The 16,969-nt window shown below is 44.5% G+C and overlaps 1 protein-coding gene across 5 annotated transcripts; it reads left to right on the plus strand.

Moving 5' to 3' along the window:
• The first annotated feature begins 1,281 nt into the window (after window positions 1-1,281).
• HYKK (hydroxylysine kinase) lies at window positions 1,282-16,122 on the plus strand. Of its 5 annotated transcripts, none has more exons than XM_044980775.1 (5): window positions 1,282-1,520; window positions 3,684-4,009; window positions 6,284-6,426; window positions 13,260-13,443; window positions 14,395-16,122. In XM_044980775.1, the coding sequence occupies exons 2-5, from the start codon at window positions 3,691-3,693 to the stop codon at window positions 14,853-14,855; spliced, it is 1,107 nt and encodes a 368-aa protein (XP_044836710.1). In that variant the 5' UTR covers window positions 1,282-1,520; window positions 3,684-3,690; the 3' UTR covers window positions 14,856-16,122. The 5 variants fall into 5 exon arrangements, with proteins under 5 accessions (XP_044836710.1, XP_044836705.1, XP_044836706.1 ...); XM_044980770.1 differs by having other exon boundaries at window positions 1,283-1,520; window positions 3,684-4,036; XM_044980771.1 differs by lacking the exon at window positions 1,282-1,520 and adding an exon at window positions 1,630-1,771 and having other exon boundaries at window positions 3,684-4,036.
• Window positions 16,123-16,969: the final 847 nt, after the last annotated feature.

Raw genomic sequence — 16,969 nt, forward strand, 5'->3', positions numbered from 1 at the left:
GACTGATTTGTACTGCAGTAGTGCCTAGAGAGGCTTCAGCCACATTGTGCTAGGTGCTGTAAAAACAGGTATGAGTGAGTCTTTCTCCAAAGAGCTCAAAATCTACATAGACATAGACAATGCACAAGAAAGGATTATTATGTCCATTTTATAGGTGGGAACTAAGCCACAGCCTGATTGTGACCTGCCCCAATCAAACAGAAAATCAGCAGCACAGCCAGGAACTGATACAAGATCTCCTGAGTCCCACTCCACTGCCTTAACCACAAGATCATCCTGCCTCTACGTGGGAGCTCAGTTCAGGGCTAGCTTAGCATTTGAACAGGAACCGGTACTGTCCACCTCCACCACTTTCAGGACGATGGCTTCCCTGTGACCATGAACTACCTTGGGAATGTTTGTTACAGGGCATTGCAATAGCACAGACAGCTGTCCCCTGCCAACAGCAGTAGCAATGCAGGTTTGTCTACATCACCCGCTGGATTGATGGGCAGCGGGTCTAGTCTAGACACAATAAATCAAGCGCCAAGCGCTCTCCCGTTGACTCCAGTACTCCACCAGGGTGAGAGGCGCAGGCGGAGTTGACGGGAGAGCATCAGCCATTGACTTACCGCAGTGAAGACGCCACGGTGATTAGATCTAATTACGGCAACTTCAGCTACGTTATTAATGTAGCTTGAAGTTGCGTAACTTAGATCAATCCCCCCACCCCCCAGTGTAGACCAGGCCTTATAGAGCCTTGCACCAGCACCTTTACAACCAACGAGTTATTCAGCCTTCATGTAGTCCATGCGATTTAGGCCTGGTCTACACTGGGGGGGATCAATCTAAGGCCTGGTCTACACTGGGGGGCGGGGGGGATTGATCTAAGATACGCAACTTCAGCTACAAGAATAGCATAGCTGAAGTCGACTTACTTCATGGCCTCGTGGCGTGGGATCGACAGCCACCGCTCCCCCGTCAACTCTGCTTCCGCCTCTCTCCCTGGTGGAGTTCTGGAGTCGACGGGGAGCACATTCCGGGATCGATGTATCGCGTCTAGTCTATTCATACCCTTAGTTACCTAACTTCATCTACGTGAATAACGTAGCTGAAGTCTGTGTACTTAGATCGACTTACCACAGTGTCTTCACTAGGGTGAGTCGACTGCTGCCACTCTCCTGTCGACTCTGCCTGCACCTCTCCTGCAGCTGGAGGGCAGGAGTTGATGGGAGAGTGCTCGGGGATCATTTATCATGGCTAGACTAGACACGATAAATCGATCCCCGCTGGGTCGATCGCTCCCCGTGGAGCCAGTGAGTCAGGCAGATATGAGGGTAGACAAGCCCCTTTGGGCCCTAACCCCGGTGATTAACTCGGGGTCGGGCTGCCCCTCGTCCAAAGGCGGGGCGCACCCAGCAGCCAATCAGACGTTTCCTTATAATCCGCCCCTGGCGAAGAGCCGCGGAGCTGGAGCCGGAGTTGGAGCTGGAGGGACTCGTCCGGCCCCAGGCGACCAGCGGAGCCCAGCGCCGTGTGCGGTAGGACCCGTTCCGCTGAAATCGGAGCCAGTCCGCTTTGCGGAGGCGGGGCGGGGCGCAGCGTCTTTCTGCAGCAGACCCGGAAGGCTTTGCCGCTGGAAGGGGACAGGGTCAGAATCGACGCCGCGTCCTGGCCAGCACGGCTGGTTCCTTCCGATCGGTGTCAATGCCGTTTGCTGCTGGGAGGCTGGGAAACCTGGCGCAGCGCAGCCTGTTGGGTTGCCTGACAGCGCCGGTGGGGCGTTTGGCAGGTGTGGGGCACTCGGCTGTCCGAGGCTGTATTCTGAGCTGAGACGTCTTAGCTCGACTGCCAGCTGCTGTGAAAGCTGCAGCCCCGCCTGGCGGGGCAGCGGCCGCGGATTCCCGCCCCGCCGGAGAGCGTGGGGAAAGAACCAGTTTGAAAGACGGGCGTTAGCCGGTGTAAGAACAAGGGGGTCTAGAGCCCGTGTAGGCCATAGCCTATAGGAGAGAGGCCAGGGCTGTGGCACAGGTCAGAAATGGCGCTAAAACGGCGTTTGGTTCTAATAAGATCGTTACTGGGGAGCATAGTTTGGTTGCTGTGGATGGGCCCTTGAGAAGCACTCACTCTCCTGTCCCTCCCTCTGTACCCAGATGGGTAGTAGTATGTCCCATCCCACACCAAAATGTAAAGGCAGGGGCGGCTCTAGCTTTTTTGCTGCCTCAAGCACAGCAGGCAGGCTGCCTTCGGTGGCGTGCCTGCAGGAGGTCCCCGGTCCCGCGGATTTGGTGGCGCACCTGCAGGAGGTCCCCGGTCCCGCGGATTCAGTGGCGCGCCTGCACGAGAGCCACCTGCCCCGTGGCTTCGGTGTACCCGCTGCCGAATTGCCACTGAATCCGCAGGACTGGCGGAGCTCCCGCAGGCATGCCACCAAAGGCAGCTTGACTACCGCCCTCACAGTGACCACCAGGGCACCCCCTGTGGCTTTCCACCCCAGGCATGCACTTGGAGCGTTGGTGCCTGGACCCGCCCCTGTGTAAAGGATGGGGCTGCTGACTTCAACAGAGTCCAAGGTTCATCAAGCAACAAAGAGTCCTGTGGCACCTTATAGACTAACAGACGTGTTGGAGCATAAGCTTTCATGGGTGAATACCCACTTCGTCAGACGCAAGGTTCATCAAGGCTCTGCTGAGGTTTTGAGGAGAATTGTTTACGTAGCACTTTCAACAGAAAAACTGATAACTGGCATTGGAAAAAATGGAAAGGAACCTTTTGGGAATAGATTGAATGTTTTTAATTGTCCTGCTGTTTTGAATGTATTGTTGATATATTGGCACTTTAATATTTCTTGATCGTTAGTTGAATTTTGAAGGATAGCCTCTGGCAGAAGGATTACACTTGTAAAAAAATAAGTTCACATTGGTTGAAAGGGTTATCTGATCTTGGATCCGAATTTAAGAGCCGTGGATAGCATTTTGATCTCTTTTTTTCTTAGGAAATTGTTGGTGCATTAGCAATATGCCAGGTGACCTTGACATTGACTGGTGATATTTTATATTTTTTGCTTATTAATTTTACTAGCTAGCATCCACTAAGTTGTTCATTTTTATGTTTTATTTCTCAACAAAAATTTTGTGTGTGTGTATATAAATCCGGACTGGACCGGCTTCCACGGCGGTGATTTAAAGGGCCCAGTGCTCCAGCCGCTGCGGGGAGCCCCGGGCCCTTTAAATCACCACCGGAGCTCCTTTAAATCACCGGATTTAAAGGGCCCGGGGCTCCCCGCAGCAGCTGGAGCCTCTGGCCCTTAAAATCACTGCCCAAGCTTGGCTGCCAGAGCCCCAGCAAGGATTTAAAGGGCCCGGGGCTCCCCACTGCTTTACCGCGTTATATCCAAATTCGTTTTATATCGGGTCGCATTCTAGCAGAGTAGAGGTGTGTGTAGATAGATATAGATATCCTTATCATGGAAACTGCAGCAAAGGATGAAGTGAAGTTACAAATAAGAAGCTGGAGAAGAAAGAGAGAATGCACATGGAGAATCCTGAATGGTTAAACTTTCATTAAACACAGAAGCTTTTTTCCCCCTCACTAATAAATGTATGAAGCCTTCTACCCCAGAGTTTGTTTTGTTACATTAACTTATGCCCGTATTAAATGGCATAATACAACTGAAATCTTCTAATCTCTCTGTTTTCTCCTAGATACACAATGTCTTCTGGAAACATCCAGGAATCCCAGACATTAATTAAACCAGCATTCAGTGAAAAAGAAGCCACTGAATTAGTTGAAAGGGTATTTGGATTAAAAGTATCTGCGATCAGATCACTTCCCAGCTATGATGATCAGAATTTTCATGTTCACATTTCAAGAAGTGAGGGAACAGCAGACGGTGCTGACGAGTATGTTCTCAAAATCACCAACTGTGAAGATAGCCAGAATCCTGAACTCATTGAAGTGCAGACCCAGATCATGATGTTTTTGAATGTTGAAGGGTTTCCTTCAGCTATGCCCCATCTTACTAAAAACGGTAACATCATGTCTCTAGAATCATTAGGTGAGAGATTACAAAATCCTCCAAAAAATTACCCTCTGCTTTGTCATCCTCATGCCACAACAAGCTACCACTGAGTATCCCAAAGGATTTGTCCCAGTGATTGCAATTGGGCCACATTCTCCTCTGGTACACTTGTATAAATCTGGAGTAATGCCACTGAAATCCACACCAGCATGAGTGACCTAGAGCAGCTGCATATCTGCAACAGTTGCCCTCTTTCAGGTGCTCAGATTGCACATACAGCATTCTCTGAACTGTTGCAGTAGCAGTGTGTTGTAGGTACCTGTCCTACAGGTCCAGACACTGCTTCCAATCCACTGTCCCATCAAATTTTCTATTTCTAAAATATAAGCACTTAAACTTTATAGGTGAAATATCACCTCTGCTCTGGGGAGGAGAACCTTGACCAGAAAGCTCACTGCCAGCATATCTGGTGCACTGTAGAACTGTGCTAGGAAGACCAATTGCACCTATGCAAGTGAAATGCCAGTGCTTTCTGTCCTACACTGGCACTACCATGGTGCAGGGAGTCCCAAGGCAAGAGGCAACTTATGTGAGTCTTGCTCAGAATAAGTGCAATTGATAAAATGCTTGTGCACCCGTACAAGCACTTTTGTGTGTAGGCATGTGAAGTGTATTAAAAGAGATGTTCAGGTAATTAGGCTAAAATTCTCTTTGGTAGCTCTAGCAGGGTGTGACAAGGTGCTGGACAACAGCAGTAGTACCAGCCTTCAGATCTCTGAAGCCCCAGTTAAATTGCCCTGGAGTAAACTTGAGGGACACAGCTGTGTGTAACTGATAGTGTGGGATGGGCTGAAGAAAACCCAGAAGACATTAGCCCAGAAAGCAAAAAAGGCACGAGAATGAAGTGCCCAGGCCAGGGGGAAGAGACAGACTCGCAGGCTTGAGAGAGCCAGAGCCAGGGGAGATCTCTCAGGGGAAAGATATCTTCTGTCTCCCCTCTCTCCTTGGCTGAGTGAGATAAGGCTTCTATGCTTGTAAATACAGAGTTGCATGAATTTGTAAAGATGATGGGGAGAATGCTGTAAATAGATTGTATACGCTGTTTGACCAGAAGAAGGTCTCTGAGCATAGGTGCTGGAACTAGGGGTTCAGGGGTGCTGCTGCACCCCCTGGCTTGAAGTAGTAACAACAACCCAAATCCATGTTTTCCATCTTCAGCACCCTCACTATAAAAATTGTTCCAGCACCACTGTCTCGGAGCAGTTTATGCCTAGAAAAAAGACAGGAGTAGAATGATGCCTTGTCACACAGGGTCATAGCATGGTTTAACAGAGAACTGTGAATTCTCCAAAGGAATTTCTGCACATATTAATTCTCATTTTTCAGTTAACTTCCATTTTTGTATTTGCTTTCTGCAAATGTTCTAATGTGTTTCTGGCAGGACTGTTTGTAGAAACAGCAAATATTGCAGTGAAGGAATCGCCAACAAGGAATTTGGAATTCACACTCATGAGTATTCAGACCAGAAACTTAAGCCTATAGGCTATCCTCATCCATTAAGGGAACATAAACATGCCATGTGACCTAGGTGGTCAGTCAAAATAACTTGAACTTCAAATAGTGAATGCATCAAACTGCTCACAAATAGAAACAGAACAGAAAAAGACTTAGCCATAAAAATTATTCAGAAAATACATTCAGATTAATAGATGTGAGAAAATGCTGGTCTGCTTGCAGGTAAATTGCAAACAAAAAAAAGGCAAATGTCGTTAAATAAATCTTATTACAAGTTATTTCCCCAGCTCCATGGTTTGGGGATGTAGTTTCAAACACAGTTCAGACCCATCTACAATGCAAGAACATGCATGGTGGGAGAATACTCTATTGAACCTGGTTCCCTCAACACTGTAATTTCAATATGGTAACCAGGGCCATTGAGACTCATCACTCTGATAGAGAAACCTATTATTTTAGGTTCTCTTTAGGCCCACTGCAATAATGCAAAGTCTGACATTGGTGTTGGATCAAGCTCTTTGTGCGCATGAAAGGGGAACCTTCCCAAGGTGTGTCACTCTCGTACATAAAGGCAAGGAATTTCACTTACACTCCACATGCGCTGAGCGTTAGCCTTTCCTAATGTCACCTAGTAAATCTGTTCTTTGAATTGTCTCTTTTTGAGCTGAGTTTGATTTCGTTTATAATGGGAGAAACCTTGTCCTTGCACACAACGATCTTCAATGGAGTGTATCGAAATGATTCACAATCTATCTCTTTGCCTATTAGGTACTGGCTCTGTGACAAAAAAGTACATGGTGAGACTGCTGACCTACCTCCCAGGCATGACCGTGGCAACAATCTCTACAAATCCTCACATTTTATATGAGATTGGGAAACTAGCTGCCAGATTGGATAAAACTCTCACAGAGGTGGGACTTTTTGTTCTCAGCATGCAAGTGGGAGTGATCTGTTCCCACCTAGTATTTTATGCACTTCATAACACGTATAACTAGCGACATCTCACAGTAACATCAGAGCCAGTCACAAGTCCTGCAGCTTCAGAGCTACCTGCAAACACCGCCTGAACACTGCAGACATAGAGTACTCAACACACAACAGTGCTCGTGTGTGGCTCTGTAGTACGTAACTATGCCCTAGCCATGGCTTCCGTTATTCTTTCCAGGCTTGAAAAGAGAACACAACCACGTTGTTAAGTACTACAAATCTGCGTCCACTTAGGACTTCACTTTTTTCACTGTGTTTTGTATTGTGACCAACTGGAATGCCTCAGTGAACCAGGGTTAGAATTCAGAGTAGCAGCCGTGTTAGTCTGTATCCGCAAAAAGAACAGGAGTACTTGTGGCACCTTAGAGACTAGCAAATTGATTTGAGCATAAGTTTTTGTGGGCTGCAGTCCGATGAAGTGGGGCTGTAGCCCATGAAAGCTTATGCTCAAATAAATTTGCTAGTCTCTAAGGTGCCACAAGTACTCCTGTTCTTTTTTCAGGGTTAGAATGTGGATTTTCCTGCTTGGACTGAGCTGTCTCCTCTGCCAGCTGCCTTCACCTCAAATAGCTTGTGGTTCCTATGGCTGCTCTGTTTTATGCCGGAACTGGTGCAGTGCAGCCCAGCCCAGAGAACAGGGGAGCAGTATCTAGCTTCCCCCAATCTTGTGTTGAATGGATCTCAAATGCAAGATTGAATCTAGTCCTTAGCCTTCAGCCGTGTTCCTCAGCGCATATAATAGTGGATTATATTAGACAAGGTCCCCAAACCCACCCGTGGCTTTACTGTTTAACAGCATGTCTGCGCATTATTTTACCTTGTACTTTAGGGGACGTGTGATGCTCTTGTGGTTAAAGCACATAACTGGGAGTCTAAAGATTGGGGTTCTATTACCAGCTCTTCCACAGACTTAGTGTGATCTTGGTCAAATTACTTCACTTCCCTGTCACTCTCAGTAAAATGGAGAGAGTGCTTCCCGCACACAAGAGCTATGAAGCTGAATATATAGATGTGTGTAAAGTTCTTTGAGATCCTTGAATGGAAGGCACTATAGAAATGCAAAAGACTTCATAACAATGCACACAAACAATACAAGTGAAATTCTGGCCCCTTTACATAGGGTTAAAGGGCCAGAGCACTATTAAGGGGTCCGAAAAGCCTCAATTCTGGTGGGGGGATGATTTCCCTGGCAGAATCACTGCAGCAGGCAATGATGAGGCTGCTTGTGAGGACCCTCTGGCATGTAGGGGGGAGAGGGGCGGTGCTTCAGAATCCAGTAGTGTGGAGATTCTGGACAATGCTGCATCCTACAGGGAAAGGCTGTCTGCCTTATTGCAGGGCCTCTACAACCCCTGGGGCAATCCAGGACCAGGAGGATACAAAGGTGGCTTAAAGCTACCATAGACCCCCTACTGCATGGGCTGCACATTTTAGGCTGTGCCTCACAGAATCTTGCCCTATATGTCTTTCTTACTAATAGAGACACAAGGTGGGTGAGGTAATATTGTTTATTGGACCAGCTTCTCTTAGTGAGAGAGACAAGCTTTTGAGCCACACAGCTCTTCTTAGTCCTATTCTTCACAGAAGTTGGTCCAATAAAAGACATTACCTCACTCACTTTGACTCTAGTATCCTAGGACCAACACGGCTGTAACTACACTTTCTTTCTTATAGTTATTTGCCTTCTCCCTCTGGCTATTGTCTGTAATTTTGTTGACGGTGTAAAGGAAATGTGTGCATTCCCAGTTTTAGATGTACTTTTATGACGGAGTCACGGTATTTTCAAGCACATTTCATTGTGTATTCAAAGTGAGGAATATTTTATCTCTTTGAACTTTCAAAATGCTGAACAGAGCAAAAGTGATGGTGTCTGCTCTTTAATGTGATTCCAGCAGGTCAGCTATTTTCAATTTTGATATGTCCTGAATTAGTAGAGAGTGGATTAGGCAGGAGCGATTCATGTCTAATGTGTGACGCAGCGGCTCAGGGAGCAGTCATTTTGCGACACCACATGAAAAATTCACTTCACCTCCAAATAGCCTTCCCTTCCCTTCTCCACCCCCTTAACCTCCTCTCCCTCACTTAAACTAAAAATTCTTCCTTCTCTTCTTTCCTCCCAGTGGAGAGATGTTCAGGCAAAATCACTTGTGGCCAGCTAATGAGAACATCCTTACTTTGCTCTTGTTCATCAATTTAATTTGGCTTTCAGCTGAAAAATACCTATAGGAAGGACTGTGAATGTGAAGGTATGTCTGCTCTGCACTCAGGAGGTGTGATAGCTGCACATGTTGGCAGTTCCAAGTTACCTTGCTAAAAATAGCAGTGAAGTTGCAGCGGCATGGGTTAGCTGTTAATATGTACTCAGGTGGGTAACCTGTGTCTCCCCCATGTCGCTGCGATTTCACTGCCATTTTTAGCAAGCTAGGTCAATCAGACCTAGCTTGCAGAGACAGTGCTGCCCCATTGGGGTCCCTAAGCAGGATTTTTTGGGGGGGACCTCCCACACATAATAAAAAGCAAATAGGGGGCCCTCGTTGAGCTGCCCGGGTCTGCTTATGCCTAGCGCCAGCTCTGCTAGCTTAGGTATGGCTGCATAAACTGCAGTCAGACCTCCCGATCGTGACATAGATGTACCTTAACTGGCTATATGCCAGCATGATGGAGTATATACATTTCTTCAGCAACATACCTTCCTACTTGTGATCTCGTCCAATTCCCCTTAACTACACCGAAGAATCATTAGCCATAACTACACCTGGCAATAAGAACAAAAGAGAATCTCCCCCTATTCTTTAAAATCCCTTTTAAATTGAATGTGTTTGCTGATGATTAGTGCACTGTTCTATGGAGTTCATTGCAGCTCTGGAGGCCAAAAAACTTTCAGACCCAGTGTGCCCCACGGTTGTGCTAGACCTTTTTCAGAGGGGGCAGATAAAAACTCTGATCTAAATGCCTCTGGACTTTGTGAGAATTTGGATCTGAATCCAAACTTTGCAGCTCATGAGCCAGCCATCCTTAGGGATTTTAACAGCTAGTGACTGGGACTATGTACATTTGCAGCCTGAAAATCGCTTTCATTCATTATTACAGCTATATCAGGCGCTGCCCAGTGCATGAGAGATGATTTAAGAGATGGTCTCTGAAGGTATCGGAACAGAGGCATGCTCTTTTTGTGAGTGAATAAAGTTAACACGCAGGACAATACTGTTAGAGAGGAAGGATGGTGCAGTGGATAGGACATCAGGAGACCTGAGTTCAGTTCCTTGCTCTGGCACAGACTTCCCGTGTGACTTTGAGAAAGCCACTTTTATTCTCTCTTACAGATGGGGAATATGCTCTGTTCCCCATCTGTAAGATGAGGATAATAGTACTTCCTTACCTCACAAAGGTTTTGTAAGGATTAAATACATTAACAATGGTGAGGTTCTCAGATACTGGTAACAGGAGCCATAAAAGTACCCAAGGGCTGGTCTACATGGGGGGGATCGATCTAAGATACGCAACTTCAGCTACGCTATTCGTGTAGCTGAAGTCAAAGTATCTTAGTTAGACTTACCTGGCCGTCCTCATGGCGGCAAGTCGACTGCCGCAGCTCCCCCATTGATGCTGCTTACTCCTCCTACCAAGGTGGAGTATGGGCGTCGATTCATGGATCGATTTATCGCATCCAGACGAGACGCGATAAATTGATCCCCGATAGAGCACTACACTACCCCCCCGATCCGGCGGGTAGTGTAGACGTACCCTCAGATAGGTAGATCTATATGGATTAAATATATATATATACCCAAGGAAAACTGGACAGAATCAGCCTATTGTGTCTGTCTGCAGCTCCTTTCTCTATTAGTGCTAACCTCCCAACGATTGTCTTCAGAGCCAGAGTTCAGCTATGGGATCTTAGCCATGCCCATAATTAGCATAACCCTTCATGTAGGAAGAGCTTCTTCTATTAATAGATTGTCCTCCATAATAGAATTGCTGCTTGACCTTAACTGCTCTGTGGCTCATCTGCAAAATGGAGATACTATTGCCTACTAATGGGTGTTGTGAGGCTGATTTCATTAACATTTGTACTGTGCTTTGAGATCCTCACAGGGAAGGTGCTAAAGAAGGGCAAGGTAGTATTACTGTTATTTATTTATTATGTGAAGTGGACATCCCAGAAGCTCAACTGGCTGAATTTTTTGAAAATTCCTTTTTTACCTGACTCTTTTTATAGTAACCATTTGAACCATGACCAGTTTACACTGGTACAGATTGGTATACTTGTAAAAGAACAGTTGTGCTTAATATGCAGACATTTGTGACAATTCCCTTAATGTGCTGTTTCCAGTCAAATAAATTTTAAACCGGATGGAAAGCAAAGTAAGGTCTTCCTTTCATCTTTGATTAAACAAAGTAACGAAGGCCAATAAATCAGCTAGTAATTGCATTTCTGTTACATAAGAGAACTTTGTGCTATGTAGTACTTTTCATTAACCTCTGCTTCTCATTTTCTGGTTACAGACTTCAGATAATTGTGCTACTGAAATTTGAATGCCAGTGTTACTAACCATGCTTTTAAATGTTAAGTGCATTTATCAGTGTGGGAAAGATAATTTAGTGTTACAAGAGTCCATGGTGTTAAAATGCAATGCGGTTGAAATAATTTAAATAGACAAGCTGCTCTCAGAATATACATACATTAATTATCTGAAGAGAGAGAGAGAAGTATATGATTAACTTTAATGGAGAATGGGGAAAAATCCATATGCTCTATATAACTTCAGTTATACAGTTTCATTTATTTAAAAGGAATAACCTTCTTGTCACTTGAGACACACAAAATCTAAGATTACTATAGCTGACAGATAGTAGAGAAAAATAATTTCCTTTTTTCCCCCCAGTTAGTTTCCATGTACATTTGACAGCACTTTGTGTATAGTAAATTTCACTGTTTCCCCATTAGATCCTCTGTTTGCCTATGTGGGTCTTACAGGGGAGAGAAAAACATTTTTAAAATAGCAACATGTTATGGTAAAACCATAAACATTAGCAGGGGATACTCATAGGAAGGTATAGAACCTGAATAACGTATCACTTGTATTTTAAAACTGAGTAGACTTCACATTGATGGTGTCCGTCTCTCCTGAACAGCTGACATTGCCTGTTATAGAAGGTTAAAACTGCAATATTTGACTAGTGCAGTGCTTCTTAACTGCATCGGAGATGCTGTAATAGTATGTAATCACATTTTAGTTTTGAGGCAGTATCCTGTTCATTATCTTATCTGTGATTTTCATCCATACTTCTATTTTCAATTATCCCAAACCAAATAAACTATATCAAACCAACCTGGGGCTAGATTTGCCACTGCAATGTGCTTTTGCACTGCACCACTGGCAGAATCTGCCCCTAAAACCAGCTTAGCCAAGCCAACCCAAGGAGATTGTGCCAATATAAGAGAGGCAAAAATTAAGAAAGGCACTGGTATGCCTCTCTTCCTCTATGCTGCTTTCAGAAATTACCTGTGCATGTGCAAGAGAGAGAATGGCTTAGTGGCCTAAAGATTAAGTTTGAAATACCTAGATTCCCTGGATACACAGGGTCAAATCAGAGTACAGTCAACTTGGCTGTTCATCTTTTCCAAGTAAATAAAACGAGATGCAGTTAGTTTACTGCATGCAGATCTTATGGGTGAGTGTCTGCCTGTGTTGAATGGACATTAAAGGTCCCATGATACTTTTTATAAGCCTAGAGCTTTGCTCCATTATCATTGGCCCAAGTTTCCTATCCCTTGCACTGTTGTGTAGTATGCTGAGAGCCAGCTGGTTGGCAGACTGTGTCCCAGAAGTGGTTGCATTTAAGTGCTCAGATTGTATCTACTTTTAGTAAATACCTTCAGGTTCTGCCTCTTTTACACTTTGGCAGCAGTTGTATGTATAGCTTGTTGTGCCCAAAAAGTGTTATTGGATGTATGCAATTTGAGAGGCGCTGTGGGATTCTTACAGATTAAAGTTTCTACGTGTATGCAAGCTTTTATCATCACCAGCACTTCTATAATATTTTAAAGAATGATGAATTGCTTAAATTAATCTTTGTTACTGAAAGATGTGGGTGGGTATCAATGTACTGAAACCAATCATCTTCCAGGACACTGTTGGTATTGTTTCCCTGAGCAGCTAGTCAAATTTTGGGATACTGGGGATGTTCCTGGTAAAAGTAGAAATTATGGAGTCTGGTATTTTCTTTGATGCAATCTTATGTATTTACAAGAAATGTACCAAATCCTGCTTTTCCAAATGCAGGAGGAACCAAAAACAAAAAGAGGAGTTTCTTAGCTTACTGCCCAAGCCCCTTTAGCCAACAGCCCCAAAAGCCCTCTCTCTAGCTTTTTCCAGGATGACACTGTGCTCAGATGCTACTGCTCGGCTTTTTTGCTTTTTTCCTCTGTCCCTCTCCCTGTTCTTGTCTGTCCTCAGTTTCTGTGTTCTCTGCTTCTCTCTTTTTAGGTGTGTTTCCCTTAGGTGTTTCTTACAACTATCTTAAGGGAAGGATTTTCACACTTCAGCTTGAATGAGGCTTTAATTTCAGACCATCACAAGGTTTCACATGGTATGAAATGACTGTCAAAGCAAAGCCCCCTCTCCATGGACTTGATCCAAAGCCCATTAAAATCAATGCATTCCAACTGACTTTAATGAGCATTGGATCAGGCCACTTCTTCACTGTAGCAGAGCTATTGTATACAATCTTTTTTTCTTGTGTTTTCCTTAAGAAATTCCATCATCCATCAATAAAAAGTCTGCATCGAGGGAAGTTCATTTGGAACTTGGCAAATGTTCCTCTTCTAGAGCAGTATATTCATTCCCTGGGCCAGAATAGTTATCGTGAAGTTGTGGAGCAAGTTATTCAGCAGTTCAAAGATAAAATAGTACCCAAGCTAAGGAATTTTCGAGCCTGTGAGTATTTTTAATGCAATTATACTGTAATGTAATGTAAGAAATTTTTTAAAGGGAATGTGTTTGTAAGAGGTGGCAAATTCAAGGCACTGTAGGCATAAATTATTTACTTTATCCACAGGATGTACAAATTTCCCCACAATGCACCATGAGCATGCCACAGAAACAGGACTGGGAGGGAATCATCTTAAAGAATGAAAGGGGAGTTCAGTCTCAGGGCTTGACTACACTGGCACTTTACAGTGCTACAACTTTCTTGCTTAGGGGTGTGAAAAAACACCCCCTGAGCACTGCAAGTTGCAGCACTGTAACATGCCAGTATAGACAGTGCACCAGCGCTGGGAGCTACACCCCTCATGGAGGTGGGGTTTATTTAGTGCCACGACTACACAAGCCACGTTAAAGGGCTGCTGTGGCAGCACTTTAACGTTGCCAGTGTAGACAAGTCCTCTGAGACTGCCACCTACAGTGAAGGTTTTCATTATGTAGACACCAAATGGTAGAAACAGGCAGAGACTACTAACTCATTTAATATAGGCCACCGGACAGCTATCAGATAGCAATGTCTTTGAAGCCCTCTGTGCGATCCCTTGCATTTGGAATACACTTAGCATATTGTGGGTGTTGCCACAAGCTAAATAATAAATCATCACAATCCCATTGCCAGTTGGCATCTAGTCACCTATTATATAGGATTAATGAAGCTAAGGTTATTAGGAAGCAGTGAGACCAAGCAAGGCATGATGGGTTACAGGAATATTGTCATGCCTTAGTTTTGTTATAAGATAGATCAGTATATATATCCATTTACACTCCGAGTATTCACATATGATGAAGAAATCAAGTGCATATTTTCAGTGTGGTTTTCTTAAAAGAATGAAAAAAGCCAGAGGAAAGTTTCTTCTGTTTATTATTTATACATAATACTGTTCCCATTTTTTTTTCATTTAGGTATCAATCATGGGGACCTCAATGACCACAATATCTTATTAGATTCCAACACTGCTTCACCAGAGAATCCACAATATAGAGTGTCTGGTATTTTGGACTTTAGTGACATGAGCTATGGTTACTATGTATTTGAATTAGCAATAACTATCATGTACATGATGATTGAGAGCAAGGATCCTCTCAGTGTTGGAGGGCATGTTCTTGCAGGGTTTGAAAGCATTGTACCATTGACAACAGAGGAGAGAGATGCCCTGTTTCTCTTGGTGAGTGGTAGATTTTCTCAGTCACTTGTAATAGCCTCATACACTTCCCTCTTGTATCCTGAGAACAAAGAATACCTAATGATCACAGCAAAAACTGGATGGAAGCACTTATTAAGAATGTTTGAGGTGGGCCAAGAAGCTGTAGAGAAGATTTGGTTTGAGACTGCAAAAGCATATATGAACAATGAACCTGTGTAGCTTTCATATCTTTATTACAGACACAAATGTTCATATACTTACAAGTAAAGATGCACCTAACAATTTATGTAATTGTACGATTTGTATTCACTACATTCTAAAAAGTAATTTAAAGATAAAATAATGCATTGTGAATGTTTTCAGAGATGTATCACTGGCTCTTAAGACAATGATTTTTTTAAAAAACTACAAGGTGTCTGCTCATGTTCAGTTACCAGGGTGGTACATGCACACTGAATACTTACACACCCAAACAGCCAGTCATGTATATGCCTAGAGACACTTGGCTTGCTAAATGTGCATTGAAATTGTACATTTTTTCACAGGTAATTGCCCATGTACAGTTTAGAAAATTGGGCTCAACATTGTTACCTAGCAGCTCTGTGTTCTTGGGGAACCAGGGCACAGTACCCAGCCTGTCTGACTCATGGAAGACCTCCCCCCTTCCCCCCCCCCCCGCCTCTGCTTGAACCAAAACCGATCAGAAGAAAGACTTACAAAAAGCAATGAAATGGCAGTGGGAGGCACACCTAAACCGCTGGGATAAGGGTGACAGGATTAAGGAAACTCCCCTAGCCCCATTTGCATCCAAGATGGGACAAGGAAGCATCTCTATTGGCATACAGAATGGAGAACAGAGATTCCAAGGCAAGAACCACACAGAACTCTGGGCCCAGAAAATCAGGGAAACCCTGCATCATGGGAATCTCTGCTCCAGATGTTAACGAACCCACACCTGCACACACCCAGCTCAGCAGTTATCAGACCAATTCTAGTATTGGTATCCAAAATAGTGAAGCTCCCTAATTGCATTGTGAGCTCCCTCCCAGGAACACGGCCCATAGTCAGAAATGATCAGCTCACTTTGTCTAGCCTGAACAAAATGACTTTGGTATACTCTCTTGAGCCATCAATTTACACATAAACAAATCTAGTGTTCTCCCTTGAACCATTGCTGTGTCTCTACAAAAACCCCTACCCATGCTCAAGTAAGTGTTCTGATGCCTGGATCCAAAATCTGCATCAGTTCCATTGGGACTTCATCTTCTCCTGACTGATTGTGCTGGGGGCTCTGCCTGTCTCCAGCACTACAGACCCTCAACTACCGCCAGCATCTGGGACCCCTGATCGATTCAAGCTTCACGGAGTGGTGAGAACCCATCTCTGTCTCTCTCTCTCTCTCTCTCTCTCTCGGTTAAGCCTTCTGACCCTGACTTGTGTGATTAGTTATAATTTTCGAAACCTGACTTTTATAATCAAATTTAAGTTAGATTTAATATTATAACTGTTTGTTTGGTTCCCCTATGGTTATTACCTGGCAATAAATAACTTTCATAATTAAGCTGGTTGCTTCTCTCTCTCTCTCTCTCCCCGTCTTGGGTGTTTTTCGGTTTCCTCATTCGCTCTGCAGCAACGCTCCTCGTACCTAAGCTAAAAGATCCCTGCAGCACCCAAAAACCAAGGGCCTATGAGGGTGGCAACTTGGAAGTGCTGTTCGACCCAGCCTACTGAGTCCAGGGACATATTAGGGGTCAGCTTGGCAGTGCTGATTAACCCAGTCCTCTCAGTTAATGTGTGTGTTCGTCTGATTCTGAGGCTGGAAGAACCAAGCCCTGGGGAACCTAGGTCCTGCAGGGAACTTGCAGCAGGGAGAAGTAGAGCTCCATATGAGAACACAAATGACACAAGCACTACATTGATAGAAGTACAGAATCTCCCCCACCCCGCCCAAAGAGTAACCCTAATAAATGAGCCTACCCCAAAGTAACAGACAAAGTTGGTAACAACATGTCTCTACTCCAGTTTTGGGTCACCACTACAGAAAGGATGTGGACAAATTGGTGAGAGTCCAGCAGAGGGTAATGAAAATTATCAGGGGGCTGGGGCACATGACTTACGAGGAGAGGCTGAGGGAACTGGGCTTGTTTAGTCTGTATAAGAAAAGAGTGAGGGGGGGATTTGATAGCAGCCTTCAACTACCTGAAGGGAGGTTCCAAAGAGAATTGAGCTCGGTTGTTCTCAGTGGTGGCAGATGACAGAACAAGGAGCAATGATCTCAAGTTGCAGTGAGGGAGGTCTAGGTTGGATATTAGGAAACACTGTTTCACTAGGAA

The sequence above is a fragment of the Mauremys mutica genome, chromosome 11 (genome assembly GCF_020497125.1).
Source record: "Mauremys mutica isolate MM-2020 ecotype Southern chromosome 11, ASM2049712v1, whole genome shotgun sequence".
NCBI classification, from domain to species: Eukaryota; Metazoa; Chordata; order Testudines; family Geoemydidae; genus Mauremys; species Mauremys mutica.

Coding starts and splice junctions, on each gene's coding strand:
- HYKK (XM_044980770.1), top strand. CDS start 3,691: ATGTCTTCTGGAAACATCCAGGAATCCCAGACATTAATTAAACCAGCA. Junction 4,037..6,283: donor CATGTCTCTAGAATCATTAG/GTGAGAGATTAC, acceptor TTTGCCTATTAG/GTACTGGCTCTGTGACAAAA. Junction 6,427..13,259: donor TGGATAAAACTCTCACAGAG/GTGGGACTTTTT, acceptor GTTTTCCTTAAG/AAATTCCATCATCCATCAAT.